The 23,407-nt window shown below is 38.1% G+C and overlaps 2 protein-coding genes across 2 annotated transcripts; one reads left to right on the top strand and one right to left on the bottom strand.

Moving 5' to 3' along the window:
* Positions 1-39: 39 nt before the first annotated feature.
* On the top strand, positions 40-11,766 carry LOC309492315 (RPA-related protein RADX). Its single transcript, XM_082161226.1, has 15 exons — positions 40-648; positions 1,469-1,620; positions 3,536-3,707; positions 5,042-5,150; positions 5,253-5,344; positions 5,416-5,541; positions 5,636-5,743; positions 7,045-7,218; positions 7,455-7,576; positions 8,093-8,166; positions 8,735-8,797; positions 8,872-8,921; positions 10,155-10,457; positions 10,567-10,719; positions 11,437-11,766. Exons 1-15 carry the CDS (start codon positions 63-65, stop codon positions 11,556-11,558), a joined length of 2,406 nt encoding a protein of 801 aa, XP_082017352.1. The 5' UTR covers positions 40-62; the 3' UTR covers positions 11,559-11,766.
* Positions 11,344-22,517, bottom strand: amdhd1 (amidohydrolase domain containing 1). Its single transcript, XM_082161227.1, has 9 exons — positions 22,319-22,517; positions 20,833-20,939; positions 20,593-20,657; positions 20,215-20,492; positions 14,098-14,323; positions 13,858-13,982; positions 13,627-13,720; positions 13,365-13,525; positions 11,344-11,917 (listed from the first exon to the last, which is right to left on the bottom strand). The coding sequence occupies exons 1-9, from the start codon at positions 22,456-22,458 to the stop codon at positions 11,812-11,814; spliced, it is 1,302 nt and encodes a 433-aa protein (XP_082017353.1). The 5' UTR covers positions 22,459-22,517; the 3' UTR covers positions 11,344-11,811.
* Between the last annotated feature and the right edge of the window lie 890 nt (positions 22,518-23,407).

The following is a 23,407-nucleotide window of genomic DNA, read 5'->3' as shown; positions in this document are numbered from 1 at the left end:
TATTATTTGAACTCAATCTCCCATAATGCTTTGCGGCGGTGTTGTTATTGTGTCGCGCAGACATGGCGGCGCTGTCAGGCAGTTCCTCTGAGTGCTGCTGCACACTCAAAAAGACCCTAAACAGATTAATATCCAACACGTCTGCCTCCCCGCGAGCACGAACCCGCTCGGAACCGCTTTACGTGATCTCTCTGGAGCGCTACGGCAGAGACGCAGACTTCGGCGTCCGTTTCCCGGACAGTATTTCGATGTCAGAGAGTCTGTTTGACGCCACTATCACGGATGGAGACTGTAAGATCCGCGTGTCTCTGGATCCCGCGATAAACAGACTCATCAGCGTGAATAAACTTCACTGCGGCTCCGTCGTACGGAGTGTGGAGCTCAGCCGCGGGGAAGACGGCGGCTCTTTCCATGTGTGCAGCCTGGAGGTGGACCGACTCTGCGGGGGGGACGCGGCTCTTCGGGCGCTCTCCTCCGTCAACGTGAGGTCCCTTCCGTGGATGGGAACCGAACCGAGCACGCACCCGCTCAGAGCCCGCAGAAGCTCATACCTGCCGCTGTGGAATAACCGCGACTTCTATGGAGAGATGTGGCGGGACACGATCCCCTCTGAACCCGACGCCGAGGACTCTGGAGATGACATAGATGGTGTGTGTTCATAAAGGCTGTAAGCTGTGCCTACCTAGGCTGCATTTGAGGAAATCACTCTCTTATAAACATTTAACTTGGGCATCATAGTGCATACCTTCTAAAATAATTAACACTTGTATTAAGTTAAAATTTCCTAATTGGATTCAATAACATTCACTGAAAATCACACTAGTTAACGTTAAAACAAAACAAATGAAATAAGGTAAAAAGAGTAAATCTTTAACATTAAAGGGAAAGTTCATCAAAAAATGAAAATTCTGTCATCATTTACTCACACTCAAGTTGTTCCAGACCTGTATGAATTTCTTTCTTCGGCTGAACACAAAAGCAATATTGAAGAATATGAGAATAACCAAACAGTTTCTGGCCTCCACTGATTTCCATAGTGTGGAAAAAAAATGCTATGGAAGTCAATGGCTACCATCAACTGTTTGGTTATTCTCATATTCTTCAAAATATCTTCTTTTGTGTTCAACAGAAGAAGACAAACAGTTTTTGTGAACATTGACTTCCATTGTATGAACAAAACAAAAACCAAAAAGACAGACATTTCTCAAAATATTAAATATTCTGTTCCACATTAGAAAGAAAGAAATGCATAAAGGTTTGAAACAGTGTGAGGGTGAATAAATGATGACAGAATTTTCTTTTTCTTTTAACACCATATATCTGGCTCAAAAATGCCGTCCAGGTAGGCATCTCGACCTCTTGTGTGACTAAATAGGAGTAAGTGTTTCTGAAAACAGTAAGATGAGTGCCACATATTAATATGATGAGTTATTGGTGTTCATGCATATGCTTTTGTGTCTGGTGGCAGATATCGGGTCCACAGTTTCACTTGCAGAATTACGTCGGCGTTTCTCGAGTGGATCTCGCCGGTACCGGGGCGCCCTGTGTGTGCGGATCCTTCACAAATCCAGACTGATATATTATGGGAAAGCAGATCAGAAGTGTGAATGTCCCTATAAGGTCAGAGGTCAAATACAAGACTTCCTTTTCCATGCAAATTTCTGGTACCTATAGGAACTTTGTCATATTAAAATATGTAATATGATAAATATCGTTTTTTTTTAAATGTTATATTATGTTTACCGGCAAAGATTTAAAGTCCCCCTGAGGTGAAAATCAAGCCTTTAATGTTGTTTATATGTCTATGTGGTGTTTCAATGTGCTTTAAGACAAATCATGTGCAAATACACAAGTAAAACTGCAGTGAACCAAAGAGGCGGGGCTAATTTGCATATTTAAAGAACCACACATACTAAATGAGGCAAAGGTGTAGAGTTATATTCACGCCATTTTAAGGCATGGCACATTTTTTATCAAGGGATTGGTGATCAAAGATAATTTTTAAGGGATACAATTATTGACTACAGGGGGACTTTAACTATATTTCTTTAAAAGCCCTTCTCAGGACTTTCTCATCTGATCATTCAACTTTCCCATCAGCTGTTTTTCTCAAAATGAATAGTTTTCTATATGTCATAGTAAGCAATGCCTGACAAGTGCGCTGTATAATATTTAGGAGGATCTGTTGACAGAAATGCAATATCATATACATAACTATGTTTTCAGTGATGTATAAAGACATTACATAATGAACCGTTATGTTTTTATTACCTTAGAACGAGCAGTTTCTATCTACATACACCGCGGGTCCCCTTACATGTTAAGTTGCCATTTTGCGCTGACATGTTTCTACAGTAGCTCTAAACGGACAAACGGGTTTCGTCACTATGTTGTTCTTCGTGCAAAGAAGCTAGCTAAAGTCAGCGAATAAAACACTGACACAATGATGAACAAGTAACAATAATATTCGCAATAACATTTTGTTTTATTGAATAATTAAGTAAACATAATTTCTTACTTCATCTTAGTAAAGAAACCTCATTGCTTCACTGGCTACTCTCTGCTGTCTCAGACGACGACATCTTTTCCTGTCGGCCACCGTAACTTCTGTTGGTTGCATTTCATAACCTCACCACTAGATGTCGCTAAAAATCACACACTGCACCTTTAAAGGGATAGTTCACTTTGAAATAAAATGTTGGTATGTTTTAGCTTACCTCAAGGGCATCCAAGATGTAGGTGTCTTTTTTTCCGCAGTAGTTTCAATTTTGATATTTTTAGGTCAAACCGTTCTTGTCTGTCAGTCAAATAATGCAGGTCTATGGTCACGGTCTCAAAACACAAGCACAGAGTCCAAATTAAAACAATTCCACATCGTCCAAATTAAACAATTCCCCATCGTAAGTACACATTGATGGCCTAAGACACGAAACGAGCGGTTTGTGTGAGAAAACGAACAGTATTTATATCGTTGTTACCTCTTGAACACAGCCGCGTCCAAATGATCTGAGGGCGCGGGCGGGTATAGATATATACACTAGATATCGCCTTGGCTACGGTTTCGTTCCAATGAACTGCAGTAGCCAAGGCGACATCTAGTGTATATATCTATACCCGCCCGCGCCCTCAGATCATTTGGACGCGGCTGTGTTCAAGAGGTAACAACGATATAAATACTGTTCGTTTTCTCACACAAACCGCACACAAACCGCTTCGTGTCTTAGGCCATCAATGTGTACTTACGATGGGGAATTGTTTAATTTGGACGATGTGGAATTGTTTTAATTTGGACTCTGTGCTTGCTCTTTGAGGTGGTGACCACAGACCTGCATTATTTGACTGACAGACAAGAACGGTTTGACCTAAAAATATCAAAATTGAAACTACTGCGGAAAAAAAGACACCTACATCTTGGATGCCCTTGAGGTAAGCTAAAACATACCAACATTTTATTTCAAAGTGAACTATCCCTTTAAGTATCACAACATTGGTTTGACATTGAAAGTAACTCCTTCCATCAATCTGTTTTTCTCAGGCAGAGTTGCAGGTCGGGGATGGCTCATCCACTGCTTGTGTTGTACTGTGGAACACAGTCTGTCTGGAATGGTACCGAATCCTACATCCGGGTCAAGTTGTACGATTGCGTCACTACAGAGTCAAGGAGAGTTACGGCAGCCGCACGGGGCAGGAATCCGAGCCACACATTGGTAGGAAGAATTATAGCCATCTCACATTTGAAGTTATAACATAATGGGCCCTATTTTAACGATCTGAAACGCAAGTATCAAGCGCGAAACGCAAGTAACTTTGTGGGCGGATCTCGGGCACTGTTGCTATTATACCGGCGGGATAAATGACTCTTGAGCCCGACACAAATCTAAAATGGGTTGGTCTGAAGTAGCTTCATTATTCATAGGTGTGGTTGGGGCGTAACGTGAAATAAACCAATCAGAGCGTCATCTCACATTCCCTTTAAGAGCAGGCGCGCTTGTTCCATGGCGGATTGCTATTATAACGGCGGATTTGCCAGGCGCGCGCCAGGAGCGGTTCACAGCCGAGGATACCGACGTTCTCGTCAGGGCCGTAAAAGACAGAGAAGTGACATTGTATGGGGATGGGAGAAACCCACCCAAATCAGCTTCGGTTAAGCGGGCATATAATAATTTGGGTAAATATGTAAGCTAGATTTACGCCTATTTTTTCACATCTTCATGGACAATGATTTCCCTCGTGTAATATTTTTCCTTGTAATAATGTATGGTTTTCTAAAAATGAGAACTGCTGCGTCTGTGTGAAGATGAGATAAGCAAAGTGCACACACTACATTGATTATGGCCAAGCATGCGCCCTTAAATAGAATATGAATAACATGCGCAACGCGCCACTGACTTTTGACTAGGTTTTTCTTGGTTAGTGGCGGAATTGTTTTCTAAACCTGCAAAATAGCATCAGGGAACGTTTGCGCCGGAACACGCCTCATCTTTGCGCTGAACCGCCCCCGGGAGCGCAAGTGTATTTCTTAGTTTACCGACGTGCGTCTGTGGAGGGAAAAGTCCGCTGTGCGCCGGTGCAAAATAGGAATGATACATGCGTCGGTGTACAAACTCAATTGCACTGGTTGCAAGATAGGGCCCATACAGTCATGTGAAAAAGAAAGTATTCTATGAACACTTTGAAATCTATGGTTTTGTATTAGGACATAATAAAAAATCGTCTGGTCTTTAGCAGGTCTTAAAATTACAACCTCAGATGAATAACAACACTTGACATACAGCATTACACCGTTTCATTATTTATTCAACAAAAATAAAGCCAAAATGGAGAATCTATGTGTAAAACTAAGTACACCCTATGATTCAATTGCTTGTAGAGCCACTTTTAATATCAATAAGTTGAAGTAATCATTTTGAAACGAGTCATACCAAAACGCTTCGTAATACCAAGTGTAAACAGGGCCTATGTTGCAGTATATGAATTAGATGTAGATATTTGTTCTCATTTATAACATCTTGTATTCCACCATCCTCTGTTCCTCCTTTAGAGATCAGTCTTAATTCCAGGAACCCCACTGCTCAAATTACCATCATCCCCAAGAACCAGATTTCTCCAGATTGGGTTTTGCCAAACCTGCCTCATTCCTTCATCTGCAGGTATGCACACAAAATCACAATCTCAATATCCTCTGGAGTCTTACATTGAGTTCGAAGACTTGTACAGCACAGATAAATGTATTATGTGATCATGTTTTATAGGCAGGAGCTTCCTAGTTGTCCTCAAGGCCACATCTGCGATGTCATCGGTGTGGTGATCTTTGTTGGTCGACCAGAACGTGTCAGGAATAAAGGTGAGATGTTTGGTACACACTTAAATATGCTCAATCTTAAGCCAATACACTGAAATATTTTTTCCTTGCAGATGGGCAAAGGTCAGAGATCGAGGAGTATCGGTGGCTCCAACTTGTGGATAGAACATCAGACAAGCCCATCATGATCAAGCTCTTCTCCACATCACAGCCTGACATTCACAGCCGCGTCTATCCAAGTACAAAGTCACTTTATTGTCTCTTTTTTTTTTTATTCTCCATCTCTGTCCTGTTATTACAGACAAACTGTATTGTTTCTTTTTTATTATTCAGTGGCACTGGTTGTCTGCACCAGACTAAAGCTTATCAGAAGTGCAGTTGACAGAGCTACAACTTTTGAATACCTCACCAACACGTCACTAACCCAGATTTACTGCACAGGTAAATAACAGTTAAACACCTTCATAGATCAGACATATAACATACCCTACCGTTCAAAAGTTTTGGATCAGTAAGACACTTAAAATGTTACAAAAGATTTGAATTTTGAACTTTATATTAGTTGATTATTAATGAAAACAAATGTATTACAATTCCCACAAAAATATTGATAATAATAAATGTTTCTTAAGCATCAAATCAGCATATTAGAATGATTTCTGAAGGATCATGTGACACGGAAGACTGGAGTCATGATGCTGAAAATTCAGCTTTGCATCACAGGAATAAATTACATTTTAAAATATATTAACATAGAAAACGGTTATTCTAAATTGTAATAATATTGAACTACTTCTGATTTAGAAAAATGGCAACCGCTGAAATTCAGCTATACATGTTTTCGCCAGAATCTGATCCTGAATCAGAAGACAGCTAACATACATCTCAAATATTTAGAATACTCCAGTCTGCGACAAATACATAAATCCTTGTGTATTTGTTAAGTAGTATTGTATTTTACTACATTATATTAGTGTTAAAACGAAGACGCTACAGAAGGGTGTTTATCTCGTTAGATAGTTGAGACATTTGCCAATAGTGAAACATTTATGCGCATTAGATATGCTTTATGAGTCTTGGTTGTAGCTAATAAAGTTTAAGTACGTTGATCTTCTGCAGAGACGTTGCACTGAAACTTCTGAAACTTACTAAATATTTGTATAGTACAATTATAAGCAGCCAAGTCTATTACTTAAAGCAGCTGAGGGATGCTGGACGGTGCTTGTTAATGGATGCGCACGCCCATGTCATTATTCACTGCAGTGTCCACACACAAGTTAATATGCTCACAGTCGTAGATTTATTTTACCGTGACTGGTCCTCATTTCAAGCTAGAATCCAAACAAACAGTCAATAAATCTACAGTTCCAGTCCTTCACCAGTACAGATTTCCTACTTGCATTGCATAAGTTAGCGTAGTGGTCAAAAATGTGTGTGCACCTTCCCTCCACCAACACCTGTTACCTGTAGAAAGGTTCCCAGCAATATTCTGTAACCAGTTACCGAAGAGGGACCCCTACTGGACACACACTTACATGACAAAGTTTAAAATAAAGACAAAATGTCTCTCAGAACAATGACCTCCGGCTCTTATATGTCAAAAGATCTAGGAAAATTTGATTTCTCAATTCATGACCCCTTTGAAAAGTCTTACAGACGCCAAACATTTGAATGGTAGTGAATGTAAACTTATTTGCAGAATTGGTACAATCCTCCGCTGTCATTTGCAAACATGAAAACAGGCACAGGGTCCAACCCCGTGATGCCATACAGAGGTGTCCGGCCCATCCGCCAGTTTCTTCACTGGCTGAAGCAGGTCGACGAGAGCGGCCTGCTGGAAAGAGCTGTGATTGGAGGATATTTCAGCTACCCACCACTTCCTGTTTCACTGAATAGCTTCATGGAAAACAGACAAGGTGAGAAGCAGAAAACGACTTGCGAATGTTTGTAGAGTTGCCAGTGTTTATGAAAAGATGATTGGACCGAGCACAGAAAACGCTCTCTAATGACAACCTGTTGAGTTTAGTGTGGAAAATTTTTTATTCGATACTCAAATGTGTTGTTGTACCTCTTCAGGGCTTTGATGCCTTCACTTGGAGCTCTTCCTGTGGCTAATTTTAGTGCGTGCGTGTGTGTGTGTGTGTGTTTGCAGGGGAAGCTGGTCTCATCAGTGGAGGAGAGATGAAATTAGAGTGTGAGAAGTTAAATTATAGAGAGAAACGACAGTTTGCTCTTCAGTGTGTGGTCACTGCAGCCTGCTACCACCATAGAGAGGTACATACATCAGCAACAAATAACCCACACTACTATACAGACAACAACATACACTGTTCAAAAGTTTGGGGTTGTATGTTTTCTAAGCATTTGATTAAAAAACCAGTAAAAACAGTAATATTGTGAAATATTATTGCAGGTTTTCTATTTATATATTTTATAATGTAATTCATGTGATGCATTTCAGCATCATTACACCAGTCTTCAGTGTCACATGATCCTTCAGAAATCATTCTGGAATGCTGATTTGCTGCTTAAGAAACATTTCTTAGCATTATCAGTTAGTAATGGTATTAAAAATGACAATATCATCAAATATTGTGACACATTTATTCAGGATTCTTTGATGAATAGAAAGTTTTTAAAAAACGCATTGTCTTTACTGTCACTTTTGATAAATTTGATGCATTCTTGCTGAATAAGAGTATTTCTTTCTTTCTTTAAATAAATCTTACGGACTCCAAACTTGAATGATAATGTACCTCTCTTATATCTCTATTTTCTTTTCTTTTATAGAACAATGGGCGAACACAGTATTCAGATCTCCCATCGGCTCCGCTCAGCCCTAGAGTGCCACGGCAGAGAGAGGGGTATGTGTGTGGTTTTGGGTTTCTGATATGATGTGTATTGAATAGTTCATCCAGGAATTATCAAAAATGTTCTTGTATGTCTTGTAACTTAACACAACACAGAAGCAGAAGTGTGAATGAGATTCGATAGCTAGCAGCTTGACAGCATCTCTTCCCCTTCGGTAAATGCGATTTCACCAAGTACAACATGATCCTGGATCAACATCTTTGCTGATCCTGAAACAACATTCAAATCAACCAATCAGATTTGAGGGACAAGTTTAGAGTTTGTCAAGTTTAGGCTTAAAACAGGGGTTTAGGTGCTTCTACATCAGTGTTATTCACCATCAATTCCCTCTGATTTTAGGGATAACTTATGGGTAGGGTCAGGGTTAGGAATACATTTTCTGACAGAAATGTTGATCCAGGAACATGTCTTACTTGGCAAAATCACAGTGACCGTTCCCCTTCACTGTCATTGCGTGGAAAAGACCAGCTAAAGCGTTCATTTTGATTTTCTAAGAAACACAAGCATATGAGATTGGATCTTTATTAGTTGAACTGTCCCTTACAATTGTTTTTCCCGCAGGTCTGAACCTCACAGGACACCCGTGAAGAGGAAACTTTTCATCAGTACTAGCCCGAGAAAGAGGTAATAATGTGTTTCTGTCTGATACAGAAGAACTGTTGTTAGAAGAATAATTATAATAATTCATTCTCTCTCAGGTTGGCACCACCTCTGCAACCATTTGCAACAGAGGATGACGCAGAGACGGGTAAGAGAATGCTGTGGCGTTGTTAACAGTCATACAAATTCTGTTTGCCATACAGCCATACAAATTCTCAGGTGTTCTTGGGTGCAAGTTTGCCGATTTTCAATATGCTTTGTATTGTTATAGTGTCGGTAGTAAATGAACAGTGTTTACTCGTTCTCCGTGTTAACTGGACCAAGAAAGTCCCTTTTATTTATCAGCAAAACTCTTTTGACAGCTCTATGGCTTTCATGAAACTACAGATGTACTTCCGCATTTTTGTATCCCCGCCGACGGACTGTCGGATCAACAGAGGGTTTTTGAAGGATTAGTTCACTTCAGAATTCAAATTTCCTGATAATTTACTCACCCCCTCATCATCCAAAATGTTCATGTCTTTCTTTCTTCAGTCAAAAAGAAATTAAGGTTTTTGAGGAAAACATTCCAGGATTTTTCTCCATATAGTGGACTCCAATGGGGTCCAACGGGTTGAAGGTCCAAAGTGCAGTTTCAGTGAAGCTTCAAAGCTTCAGAAAAGAAGCTTCTCATTACGTAATCACGTTGAAAGGTCACGCGTGACATAGGCGGAAGTACCGACCTAGTGTTTACAAAGCGAAAATGCAAAGACTAAGTCAAACGCCCTTTACAAAAAAAAAGAAAATACTAATTAAAAGCAAAACAACGATGTCGGACGATTTTAAAGTTGGAGGAGAAAATGAGATGGGAGTTTTTCGCCCTACCCTACATTTTCCGCCTACGTCAGGTTACCGCCTGACCATTCCAACGTTATTACGTAATGTGTGAAGTCGTGGACGTGCAAGATGAGCATTTGTGGTTAAAAAGTATATATATTTTAGGTGTTTTTTTTTTTAAATGACTGATGCTTTGGCTAGATAAGACCCTTATTCCTCGGCTGGGATTGTGTAGAGCCGTTTGAAGCTGCACTGAAACTGCACTTTGGACCTTCAACCCATTGGACATCATTGGAGTCCACTATATGGAGAAAAATCCTGTAATGTTTTCCTCAAAAACCTTAATTTCTTTTCGACTGAAGAAAGAAAGACATGAACATCTTGGATGACGTGGGGGTGAGTAAATTAATAGGAAATTTGAATTCTGAAGTGAACTAATCCTGAACAGTTATTGCAACTGAAAATTGTATATACAATAATGACATGGATCTCTTGTCAAAGGCGAATTGGCTCAGATTTGCATTGAATTTCTATTGAAAGATCCCTGTGTCCCTGTGCCCTGCAGATTTTTCTCTGTTTGATGGCGCCATGGAGTTTCTAGTCGGAGAACAGGATGATGATAGTTATGATGAAGATGACGACGAAGAGTTCTCGACGCCGCCCACTAGTCCCATGACCTCACGTCTGGGACTGACACGGGTCGCCATTGAAACTCTGCCACGGGTTTTTTGTTACGAGCGACGACATGTTCAGGCTGTTGCCGTGGGGATGCAGGTTAACAACTTTCACAAGCTCCTCCCACAGAGAGAGCTGGAGTCATTTAGCCCCGCCTCCTGCTACACTGGCTACTTCACTCTGACAATGAGAGGTGCACATTGCAATTTGTTTTTTGCATTGAACACTGTGAAGTCAAAGTGTCAGTCACAGTGTGTTAGTAGTATTGTGATCAAATGTTTTTATTTCCCTTGTGTGCACAGCTTTATCAGATGGAGTGATGCTTGACGCTCTTTTTCTGCCTGCTGCCCCGGGAAACTTGCACTGGATGCCCCTCCCCCTGTCACATGATAACTCTTGGGAGTCTATCCTATCACATGGAGGGTTTTCACCACATGCCCCGCCCCCAAGCCCCGGTAAATATGAAGGCCTTTTTTTATTTAGAACGGATTTCGGTGTCAAAACACATCTTTCATAAATCCATTCAAACAAAAATGGTCATATTTGAGCAAATTTGACAATGCTTTCAGCTACTAAACTTAGTTCAGTATACCATGTTCTATATAAACCCCCCTCAATTTTAAAGAACCCTTTACGCCAAAAGATTCTATATAAGGTGAAATGTCTTAAATGACTGCATAATATTTTCATGTTTAGCATGTTTTTTTGTTTTTTTCCTAGTGATAAAGTAAGCCATTTGATTCATCATATTTAATTAAAATTAAAAAATGTATACAACCAAAATGAATGAATTAAAACTAAATCCATAAAGAACCCTTTAAGGATCTATATAGAACCTTTTTTCTAAGAGTGATGGGCAGGACATAATCTTTTTTTCTAAAATATCATATTTCCACGAACAATATCACAAGAATTGTATTCATTCTGTATTCCGATAAAAGAGGGGAGTTTTTTTCCTAGTGTCTGGTGAAGCTTCTTATGTACTCTGATGTAATATAGATAATAAAATGGAACCCAACAATTAAAATTTGGAGGGGAAAAAAAACTAAATAAAACCATAATGATTCAAAAGGAAACAATTCTTGTTTTAATCCTTTATTTGATCACTTTCATTTCCTGTGGGTATAAAACAGCTAAACATTTAAATCTGGTTTCTCTGTCTTCTCCAACAGCTGACATGATCGCCACTGCAAATCAGTTGACCAATCAAAGACTAGTGTGTGTGTTAGACGCGTGTGCATTAGGAGCAGAGAAGATGGAACTGGTACTAAACCGAGCATTTCCTTTACGATGATAGAAGCGTTCTGGAGATGGAAGGACACATTCATATAAAAGAAGTTTGCATGATTTTATACAGCTGCTGTAAATAGAATCACCCTATATGTATATATTATTTATTTATTTATTTTTATCAACAAACATGTTTTTTAACTTTATTATCGAGTATTCGAGTATGGTTCCATGAGGTTTACTATCCATGGTAATAAAATTTTACCACACAATCTTGTGTTGCACTGGCTTCATTGAGGGATTGTGGTGCATTATGCTCAAAGGGTCAAGACTTTTTCATTTTCATAAACAATCTCGCCTTTGATTATGACACATTTGATGAGCTCCTGATGGCCCCCAAACTGGTAAACCAGATGTTCCCACCTGCAACAGAGGGAAAGAGAACTCAAATTATAACAACCTCCTTAAAAAGTCCCATCAAGCACCAGTCATAATCTGAATCTCAATAACTGATTTCATATATTGAACCATTTTTATGCCTTAGTCAAACAACTTATAAACAGTGTTGGGGAAAGTTACTTTTAAAAGTAATGCATTACAATATTGCGTTTCACCAAAAGTGAAATGAGGCAAGAGAATAAAATTCAACACTTCAGCAATGAAAACACAAATGCCTTACTCAAATTTTTAGGTTTTTTTTTTTTTTTTTTTTACTTCATTGGTACGAAACTTGGTAAATGTTACTTGCTATGTGAACACACAAAAAAATCATGGACATGATTTGAAAAGGTTAAATGGTCTTGAAAAAAATAGTCACACTTGTGCTCCTCGCGGTCAAAAATGAGCACATTAGAAATTAATGGGAGACGAATTTCATCTAGTGAAAACTTTTAGTACTGCGGCCAAACAAAATCTTTCTGAAAGCAAATTTTTTGAGATATCAAGCTCAAATTTGGAACACAACTTGTTTAGATTTATGGTTTTGATTTTCTTGCAGTTTTAGAGTAAAACGTGTTTTTGGAAATATATATTTCATATAAAAATTAAAAATAGTATTGTTGTGCATTTTTCATAACAATAACCGTAAAATTCTGCAACTTTTTTTAAGTTCACTTTTTTAATCTTTTTGCACTTCAGCAAAAATCTGCCAAGTGTCGTCTTTGAAATGAGACCAAACTTAAGTCTGTGATTCAAACTTAAGTCAAGATTTATGACAGTTTAAGTTGGAAATTTAATTTTCAGGTCTATGCTCAAAAAGTGAATGAATGTATTATAAATACAGTGTAAATATAATTTAGTATCATAAAATCACCTAAAAATACAAAATATTATATAAAAAAACAATATCGAACTAAAATATAGTACATTCATATATGGGGGAAAAAATCCGTAATTTTTGACCGACACTCGAAGAGCACCAGAGGGCTAACGTCATTTTTGCTTGTTAGTTTGGTTGAATTGGATCATCGTAGGTCCGCAGCAAAGACATTGGGTAATAAAGTAAAGTATATTTGTGTTATTTATCATTTAATTACTGCAGGTTTGTGTAACATTCTAAGTTTACTTTTCACGTTTTTTATTAATTTTGAGGAGGAATAATCATGTCTGCACAGCGCACACAATGCCTCTGCACTTATGATTTCTCTTAACATCTGGACAGGAGCTGTCAGTTAATAAATGGCAAACAAGTAACTCCGATATTTTGTTGTAAATTTGAAAGTAATGTGTTACTTGAACAAAAGTAATCTAATTAAATAATCTATGTAATTAGTAATCTAGTTACTTGTAGTTAGTTACCCCCAACTTGTGAACATAAGAATTCAGCAGTTGCCCCTGTAGATCTCTAGCTACTGTATGTGTGTGAGCTAACCGTGGTGCATTGATGATCACAAGGTCTCCCTGTTTCCCGATTTCGAGCGACCCGTGCGTCTGCGAACGGTTGAGAGCGTAGGCTGCGTTTATAGTGCTTGCGGCCAACGCTTCTGGCATAGACATCTTCATCATCACACAGGCCAAGTGCATCACCATAGGCTAATGAACAAACAGACAAAATGGAATTATATGGAGTGGCCAGGTCAAATTTCTACTGCCAACATATGTTCATTAACATGATGTTTGTGTATTATGGTCACCATTGAGCAACAGTAGGCATTGGGGTTGAAGTCACTGCCCAGGGCCACTATGACTCCAGCATCAAGCATATCTCTCGCGCGTGGTGGAGAAAGCCTTAGACAGACACAAGGAGAATCAAAACCATCATTTCTTATTTTTTATTGCATTATAGCATTGCAAATTATTTAATTGCATTGATAATTGATTGGACAGAAAAGGAAGGTGAGAACATCAACGTCGTGGATATTTACCTTAATATATAGGCAGTGGTGGGTAGGAGGACCGCGGATGTTTTAGCTTTTGCCATGGCAGCGATTCCATCATCTGTCACTTCTTCTAAATGGCTGATGGCTAAAGCGCCAAGTTCTGCCCCAAGCTGTTCGATTGGAAGACAAAGAGGAGACAAAGATTATGTAAGAACTCCACCATTTGAAGGGTGTATGCATGTAAGCAAGAAACTAGAATTGTGTGAGTGTGCAAACATAACATACATGTGCAGAGTTCATGGGATGGAGTTCATCGCCATGAAAGTTGATGTTGAGACCCATGTCTTTGCCAGCCTGGAGAATGCAACGCGTAGAGTTCAGATCGAACACACCTTTCTCACAAAACACATCAATGTTGTCCACCTGCAGATCACCTGAAGCCATTAGCTTTTTTATCTTGGGCAACTGCACGGCCACAATGTCCTGAGTGGCTTCTTCCATAGTTTTACCTCTGAATACACAAAGAAAAATATAAGATGTGTAAATTTAGAGTTGTTTACACTGCTGTTCAAAAGTTTGGGGTCGTTAAGAAAACGATTTTGAAAATCTTGATCACCAAGGCTGAATTTATTTGATCAATAAAAATGATAAAATTCATGAAATATCATTACAATTTAAACTGTTTTAAATTCTAATATACTTTTTAAAATAAAATTTGTTCCTGTGATCAAAGCTGAATTTTCAGCATCATTACTCCAGTCTTCAGTGTCACATGATCCTTCAGAAATCATTCTAATATGCTGATTTGCTGCTTAAGAAATATATATTATTATTGTCAATGTTGAAAACAGTTGTGCTGCTTAATATTTTTTGATGAATAGAAAGTTTAAAAGAATAGCAGTTATTTAAAATTGAAATCTTTTGTAACAAATGTCTTTACTGTCACTTTTGAGAATTATCCATATCTATCTTTGTCTGTCTATCATCTATCGGTCTGTCTTTCATCTATCTGTCTGTCTATCATCTATCTGTCTGTCTTTCATCTATCTGTCTGTCTATCATCTATCTGTCTTTCATCTATCTGTCTGTCTTTCATCTATCTATCTATCTATCTGTCTGTCTATCATCTATCTGTCTGTCTATCATCTGTCTGTCTGTCTATCATCTATCTGTCTTTCATCTATCTGTCTGTCTATCATCTATCTGTCTGTCTTTCATCTGTCTGTCTGTCTATCATCTATCTGTCTTTCATCTATCTGTCTGTCTATCATCTATCTGTCTGTCTTTCATCTATCTGTCTGTCTATCATCTATCTGTCTTTCATCTATCTGTCTGTCTTTCATCTGTCTGTCTGTCTATCATCTATCTGTCTTTCATCTATCTATCTGTCTGTCTATCATCTATCTGTCTGTCTTTCATCTATCTGTCTGTCTATCATCTATCTGTCTTTCATCTATCTGTCTGTCTTTCATCTATCTGTCTGTCTATCATCTATCTGTCTGTCTATCATCTATCTGTCTGTCTTTCATCTGTCTGTCTGTCTATCATCTATCTGTCTGTCTTTCATCTATCTGTCTGTCTATCATCTATCTGTCTTTCATCTATCTGTCTGTCTTTCATCTATCTGTCTGTCTATCATCTATCTGTCTGTCTTTCATCTGTCTGTCTGTCTATCATCTATCTGTCTGTCTTTCATCTATCTGTCTGTCTATCATCTATCTGTCTGTCTATCATCTATCTGTCTGTCTTTCATCTGTCTGTCTGTCTATCATCTGTCTGTCTTTCATCTATCTGTCTGTCTTTCATCTATCTGTCTGTCTATCATCTATCTGTCTGTCTTTCATCTATCTGTCTGTCTATCATCTATCTGTCTGTCTTTCATCTATCTGTCTGTCTATCATCTATCTGTCTGTCTTTCATCTGTCTATCATCTATCGGTCTGTCTTTCATCTATCTGTCTGTCTATCATCTATCTGTCTGTCTTTCATCTATCTGTCTGTCTTTCATCTATCTGTCTGTCTTTCATCTATCTGTCTGTCTATCATCTATCTGTCTGTCTTTCATCTGTCTGTCTGTCTATCATCTATCGGTCTGTCTTTCATCTATCTGTCTGTCTATCATCTATCTCTCTGTCTTTCATCTATCGGTCTGTCTTTCATCTATCTGTCTGTCTATCATCTATCTGTCTGTCTATCATCTATCTGTCTGTCTTTCATCTATCTGTCTGTCTATCATCTATCTGTCTTTCATCTATCTGTCTGTCTATCATCTATCTGTCTGTCTTTCATCTGTCTGTCTGTCTATCATCTGTCTGTCTTTCATCTATCTGTCTGTCTTTCATCTATCTGTCTGTCTATCATCTATCTGTCTGTCTTTCATCTGTCTGTCTGTCTGTCTGTCTATCATCTGTCTGTCTTTCATCTATCTGTCTGTCTTTCATCTATCTGTCTGTCTATCATCTATCTGTCTGTCTTTCATCTGTCTGTCTGTCTATCATCTATCTGTGTCTATCATCTATCTGTCTGTCTATCATCTATCTGTCTGTCTATCGTCTGTCTGTCTGTCTATCATCTATTTGTCTGTCTTTCATCTATCTGTCTGTCTATCTCTGTCTGTCTATCATCTATCTGTCTGTCTGTCTGTGTCTGTCTATCATCTATCTATCTGTCTGTCTGTCTGTCTATCTCTGTCTGTCTATCATCTGTCTGTCTGTCTATCTCTGTCTGTCTATCATCTATTTGTCTCTTTCATCTATCTGTCTGTCTATCTCTGTCTGTCTATCATCTATCTGTCTGTCTATCTCTGTCTGTCTATCATCTATCTATCTGTCTGTCTGTCTATCTCTGTCTGTCTATCATCTGTCTGTCTGTCTGTCTATCTCTGTCTGTCTATCATCTATCTGTCTGTCTGTCTGTCTGTCTGTATTTCATCTATCTGTCTGTCTATCTCTGTCTATCATCTGTCTGTCTGTCTTTCATCTGTCTGTCTGTCTATCATCTATCTATCTGTCTGTCTTTCATCTATCTGTCTGTCTGTCTGTCTATCATCTATTTGTCTGTCTTTCATCTATCTGTCTGTCTATCTCTGCCTGTCTATCATCTATCTGTCTGTCTGTCTGTCTTTCATCTATCTGTCTGTCTATCATCTATCTGTCTGTCTTTCATCTATCTGTCTGTCTATCATCTATCTGTCTGTCTTTCATCTGTCTGTCTGTCTATCATCTGTCTGTCTTTCATCTATCTGTCTGTCTTTCATCTATCTGTCTGTCTATCATCTATCTGTCTGTCTTTCATCTGTCTGTCTGTCTATCATCTATCTGTGTCTATCATCTATCTGTCTGTCTTTCATCTATCTGTCTGTCTATCATCTATCTGTCTGTCTTTCATCTATCTGTCTGTCTATCATCTATCTGTCTGTCTATCATCTATCTGTCTGTCTATCATCTGTCTGTCTGTCTATCATCTATTTGTCTGTCTTTCATCTATCTATCTGTCTGTCTATCTCTGTCTGTCTGTCTATCATCTATCTGTCTGTCTGTCTGTCTGTGTCTGTCTATCATCTATCTGTCTGTCTGTCTGTCTATCTCTGTCTGTCTATCATCTATCTGTCTGTCTTTCATCTATCTGTCTGTCTATCATCTATCTGTCTGTCTTTCATCTGTCTGTCTGTCTATCATCTATCTGTCTGTCTTTCATCTATCGGTCTGTCTTTCATCTATCTGTCTGTCTATCATCTATCTGTCTGTCTATCATCTATCTGTCTGTCTATCATCTATCTGTCTGTCTTTCATCTATCTGTCTGTCTATCATCTATCTGTCTTTCATCTATCTGTCTGTCTATCATCTATCTGTCTGTCTTTCATCTGTCTGTCTGTCTATCATCTGTCTGTCTTTCATCTATCTGTCTGTCTTTCATCTATCTGTCTGTCTATCATCTATCTGTCTGTCTTTCATCTGTCTGTCTGTCTATCATCTGTCTGTCTTTCATCTATCTGTCTGTCTTTCATCTATCTGTCTGTCTATCATCTATCTGTCTGTCTTTCATCTGTCTGTCTGTCTATCATCTATCTGTCTGTCTTTCATCTATCTGTCTGTCTATCATCTATCTGTCTGTCTATCGTCTGTCTGTCTGTCTATCATCTATTTGTCTGTCTTTCATCTATCTGTCTGTCTATCTCTGTCTGTCTATCATCTATCTGTCTGTCTGTCTGTGTCTGTCTATCATCTATCTGTCTGTCTGTCTGTCTATCTCTGTCTGTCTATCATCTGTCTGTCTGTCTGTCTGTCTGTCTATCATCTATCTATCTGTCTGTCTGTCTGTCTGTCTGTCTTTCATCTATCTGTCTGTCTATCTCTGTCTATCATCTGTCTGTCTGTCTGTCTGTCTTTCATCTGTCTGTCTGTCTGTCTGTCTGTCTATCTATCATCTATCTATCTGTCTGTCTTTCATCTATCTGTCTGTCTGTCTATCATCTATTTGTCTGTCTTTCATCTATCTGTCTGTCTATCATCTATCTGTCTGTCTTTCATCTGTCTGTCTGTCTATCATCTATCTGTCTGTCTTTCATCTATCTGTCTGTCTATCATCTATCTGTCTGTCTATCGTCTGTCTGTCTGTCTATCATCTATTTGTCTGTCTTTCATCTATCTATCTGTCTGTCTATCTCTGTCTGTCTATCATCTATCTGTCTGTCTGTGTCTGTCTATCATCTATCTGTCTGTCTGTCTGTCTATCTCTGTCTGTCTATCATCTATCTGTCTGTCCGTCTGTCTGTCTATCTCTGTCTGTCTATCATCTGTCTGTCTGTCTGTCTGTCTATCTCTGTCTGTCTATCATCTATCTGTCTGTCTGTCTGTCTGTCTGTCTTTCATCTATCTGTCTGTCTATCTCTGTCTATCATCTGTCTGTCTGTCTGTCTTTCATCTGTCTGTCTGTCTGTCTGTCTGTCTATCTATCATCTATCTATCTGTCTGTCTTTCATCTATCTGTCTGTCTGTCTGTCTGTCTGTCTATCATCTATTTGTCTGTCTTTCATCTATCTGTCTGTCTGTCTGTCTATCTATCATCTATCTATCTATCTGTCTGTCTATCATCTATTTGTCTGTCTTTCATCTATCTGTCTGTCTGTCTGTCTGTCTGTCTGTCTGTCTGTCTATCTATCATCTATCTATCTGTCTGTCTATCATCTATTTGTCTGTCTTTCATCTATCTGTCTGTCTGTCTTTCATCTATCTGTGTGTCTGTCTTTCATCTATCTGTCTGTCTTTCATCTATCTATCTGTCTGTCTGTCTATCATCTATTTGTCTGTCTTTCATCTATCTGTCTGTCTATCTCTGTCTGTCTATCATCTATCTATCTGTCTATCTTTCATCTATCTGTCTGTCTATCTCTGTCTTTCATCTGTCTGTCTGTGTGTCTATCATCTATCTATCTGTCTATCTTTCATCTATCTGTCTGTCTATCTCTGTCTATCATCTGTCTGTCTGTCTGTCTTTCATCTGTCTGTCTGTCTGTCTGTCTGTCTATCTATCATCTATCTATCTGTCTGTCTTTCATCTATCTGTCTGTCTGTCTGTCTGTCTGTCTATCATCTATTTGTCTGTCTTTCATCTATCTGTCTGTCTGTCTGTCTATCTATCATCTATCTATCTATCTGTCTGTCTATCATCTATTTGTCTGTCTTTCATCTATCTGTCTGTCTGTCTGTCTGTCTGTCTATCTATCATCTATCTATCTGTCTGTCTATCATCTATTTGTCTGTCTTTCATCTATCTGTCTGTCTGTCTTTCATCTATCTGTGTGTCTGTCTTTCATCTATCTGTCTGTCTTTCATCTATCTATCTGTCTGTCTGTCTATCATCTATTTGTCTGTCTTTCATCTATCTGTCTGTCTATCTCTGTCTGTCTATCATCTATCTATCTGTCTATCTTTCATCTATCTGTCTGTCTATCTCTGTCTTTCATCTGTCTGTCTGTGTGTCTATCATCTATCTATCTGTCTATCTTTCATCTATCTGTCTGTCTATCTCTGTCTTTCATCTGTCTGTCTGTGTGTCTATCATCTATCTGTCTGTCTATCTCTGTCTGTCTATCATCTATCTGTCTGTCTGTCTATCTCTGTCTGTCTGTCTATCATCTATCTATCTGTCTGTCCTTCGTCTATCTGTCTGTCTATCTCTGTCTTTCATCTGTCTGTCTGTGTCTATCATCTATCTGTCTGTCTATCTAACCTTCAAAATTGGATGAATTTGCCTTTATATTATATTAGTTTATTCAGAACCTTTAGGACTGGCAAAAATCAATTTGAGGACTACAATAACCTACATGTTAAAAAATGATCACAAAAAAACTGCTTAGAACAATTTCATCCATGCTAAAAAAAAATTGTAAAGAGTGTGTACTTGGGTACTGCGTGGGCTCCACAGTATGTTGCCGATATCCCGATTGGCAGTGACTCTCTTGCTGAATTGATCACCATCAGCATCTTGAGTTCGGTGTCCATCTCAAGTCCATATCCACTCTTACACTCCACCAGCGTGGTTCCAGCTCTCATCATGCGCTCCAGACGGCTCTGTAACCCAGCTAATAGATGTTGCTGGGTTGCTGAGCGAGTGTGTGCCACTGTAAAATGAATCCCACCTCCTGCTTCATGCACTTCCATGTATGTGGCACCAGCCAGCTGTACACAGAACAAGAAATCTTCTCTGACACCAAGACTTAAAGATATATCCACACAAAAATGCAAAGGGAGAGATAGACTGAACTAAATGAAAGCAAACCTTCATGGCAAACTCATGCACTCTGTCTCCAGCCCACACTGGATGTGTGTGTGCATCAACCAGACCTGTAAAATTATGTTAAGATTCATTAACCTTTATTTATATATATATATATATATATATATATATATATATATATATATATATATATATATATATATATATATATATATGATTTTAAAGGATTTGCCAAAAGAAGGGGTCCAACTGTTTATTTTGGGTGGAAGATGTAACACTTACCTGGGAGAACACACATGCCAGAAGCATCCAGAACATTGTCAAACTTTGCTCCTTTGAACTGAGACTCAATGATGTCTGCTGATCCAACAGCTTTAATTAGTCCATCACTACAAACACACACACACGTTTATATAACACGTTAAGCTCAATGAGGACATACCACTGATTTAATTTAAAAATATATATATAATTATGCCTTTGCTAACATTAGTTAGTAGACCTATAGATCTTGTTCATTGTTCATGTTAGTTCAGTGCATTAACAAATGTTAACAAAAATAACTTTGGATTTTAAAAGTGTATTAGTAAATGTTAAAACTACCATTGACTAAGATTAATAAATGTTGTAGAAGTGTTTTGTTAGTTCATGTTAACTAATATAGTTAAAGGTACACTATATAGGCTTTTTTGTTCAAAATTGAAAAAAATGTAACAGTCAACACACAATCAATTCTTCTTCTTCTTCTTTTTTTTTTTTTTTTTTTCTTACCCTGATTTACTATGGTAAGACTATTATAAGTGATTATATTTTAGACCTGGCGGGGTGGTTTTCGCGGGAAATTGCGTACATACGTCAAACGCCCGTACGTGCCTCGTCATATCCTAAACAGAAACGTGTCTTTCCGGCTACTTTGCAGCGTGTATGGTGTAGTAGACAAAGTCTGATGTAGGGAGAAAGGTTGACATGGTGACAGAGGTCCTAATAAAACGAGAATCAAAATAGGCTTTTCAGAGATGGCGAGAACTGAAGGATTTGATCTACGCCTATTGTAAAAGTGAGGCGGACATGGCGTTTTTATAACTCAACAGGTAAGGCATTTTGTTGAACAGATAAATTCCCACATGTAGCTTTCTAACAGAGTTCATTGTAAAACATCATCTATTAATAATATTCATCCTCACAGTCACGCAGAACAACCAAAACAATGTTCTTCCGCGAAATGCATGAAGTTTTGCTTTTTAACCACTAGAGGGCCGAAAGTTACAAGTAGGCTACTTAAATAATGGTAACAAATGAAAACATTAAAACATTTACTTTAGCTTTACTATGGATCCATTTGATCTTTGTGGACATTTTCTTATTTGTGGACAATTTTGACTGCTTAATGTATTTTGAAATAATTAATCTCTCTCTGAGGGAGCCATGCATGAATCCTATATTTTCAATTCAATTCTCAATGCTTTTAAATTTTTTTGTGTGTATTATCCTAAACATATATTGACCATAACAAAATGGCTAATTGTTTATGTTGTTTCTTTTTTTATACTACTACTTTTTCTCTTATTTTGTTTTTATTCTATTTTTTTTATTATACTGTAAAGCACTTTGGGTCAACTACGGTTGTGTTAAACATGTGCTATATAAATAAACCTTGACTTGACTTGTACGGAGACAGTTTTGCAAGCGCTTATTTACATGCTGAGTTTACCACGTGCAATAAATAAGAGACAGACCATCAGTAATATAAAGAATTCATCTGACTTACTGTCCAATCACCACACTGCCATTCTCAACGACAGCCAGAGTCTGCATCCCATTCCCGGTGAGATACTTTTCACCATTTCTACAAACCAAGACCACTTGGGTTGCATTCTTGACTAAAAGTCTGAAACTGCTGGAAGACATTGTAGTTTAACTTTGGTGCAAGTGTTTCAGAGCAGAGCTCAGTGATGAAAGACTGGGTAAATATTTAGCAAAGCCAAAATTGGGTAACTTGGCCGAAGGTCGCTACATTTTCAATAGTCAGTGAGCTTATGTTTAGGTTCCGCCGATTCTGTACAAGGACAACACGTTATTTTCGTTGTGCTTCTTACTAACTGCACAGTTGATTTATTTAAAATAATAGATGTGTAAATAAGCAATACTGTAAAACATTTTGCGAATGGACTTTTTCAGCATACGCAGTTCGGGTGAATGTGAGCTATATTGACAAGTTTCAAAATTACCTTGCCTTGTTACCAATATTCAGCAAAGTTCGTCATTAAACTCGTCCGTCACAGTCTTTAATCGATTCGCCACTCACAAATCTGCTGAAAATGGAACCTATATTTACAAATAACGATAAAACATCTCTATTTCCCTTCGTTAGCTTCTAAAATCTTCACAATACACGTATCAATAATTGTTTCTACTCTTTCCTGCGCAATTTCCCAGAACAAACATGTCTTAACCTGAATATACTAATATTCAAATTAGCAGTTGTGACTAGTAGGAACAGATAATGATTTTACTCACAAAGTGGCCACATAAATATTAAAATTAACGATTACAAACATATAATCCATAATTTAAACAGTAAAAAAAAAAAAAGTACATAATTCAAATTGATCATTTAGTATTGATCATTAAAAATATTAGAGTAATTCAAAAATGAAAAGGCTCTTTGATTAGGCTCTTACATTGAACTTTAGCATTCATGAACTACTTGACTAATGTTGCCTATTACCCAGTGAAACATTCAATGATATTGAAAAAGAAGCAATTAAGGTGGGAAGAGATTCTGTACATCTGCAATTAACTGGAGAGTGGGTTTTACCAGACCATATATGGCATTACATATCAGAATAGAGTCAGA

The sequence above is a fragment of the Leuciscus leuciscus genome, assembly GCF_965113295.1.
Source record: "Leuciscus leuciscus genome assembly, chromosome: 2".
Lineage (NCBI taxonomy): Eukaryota > Metazoa > Chordata > Actinopteri > Cypriniformes > Leuciscidae > Leuciscus > Leuciscus leuciscus.
Note: the sequence above shows the minus strand (reverse complement) of the source record. Positions and strands in the feature narration are given on the sequence as shown.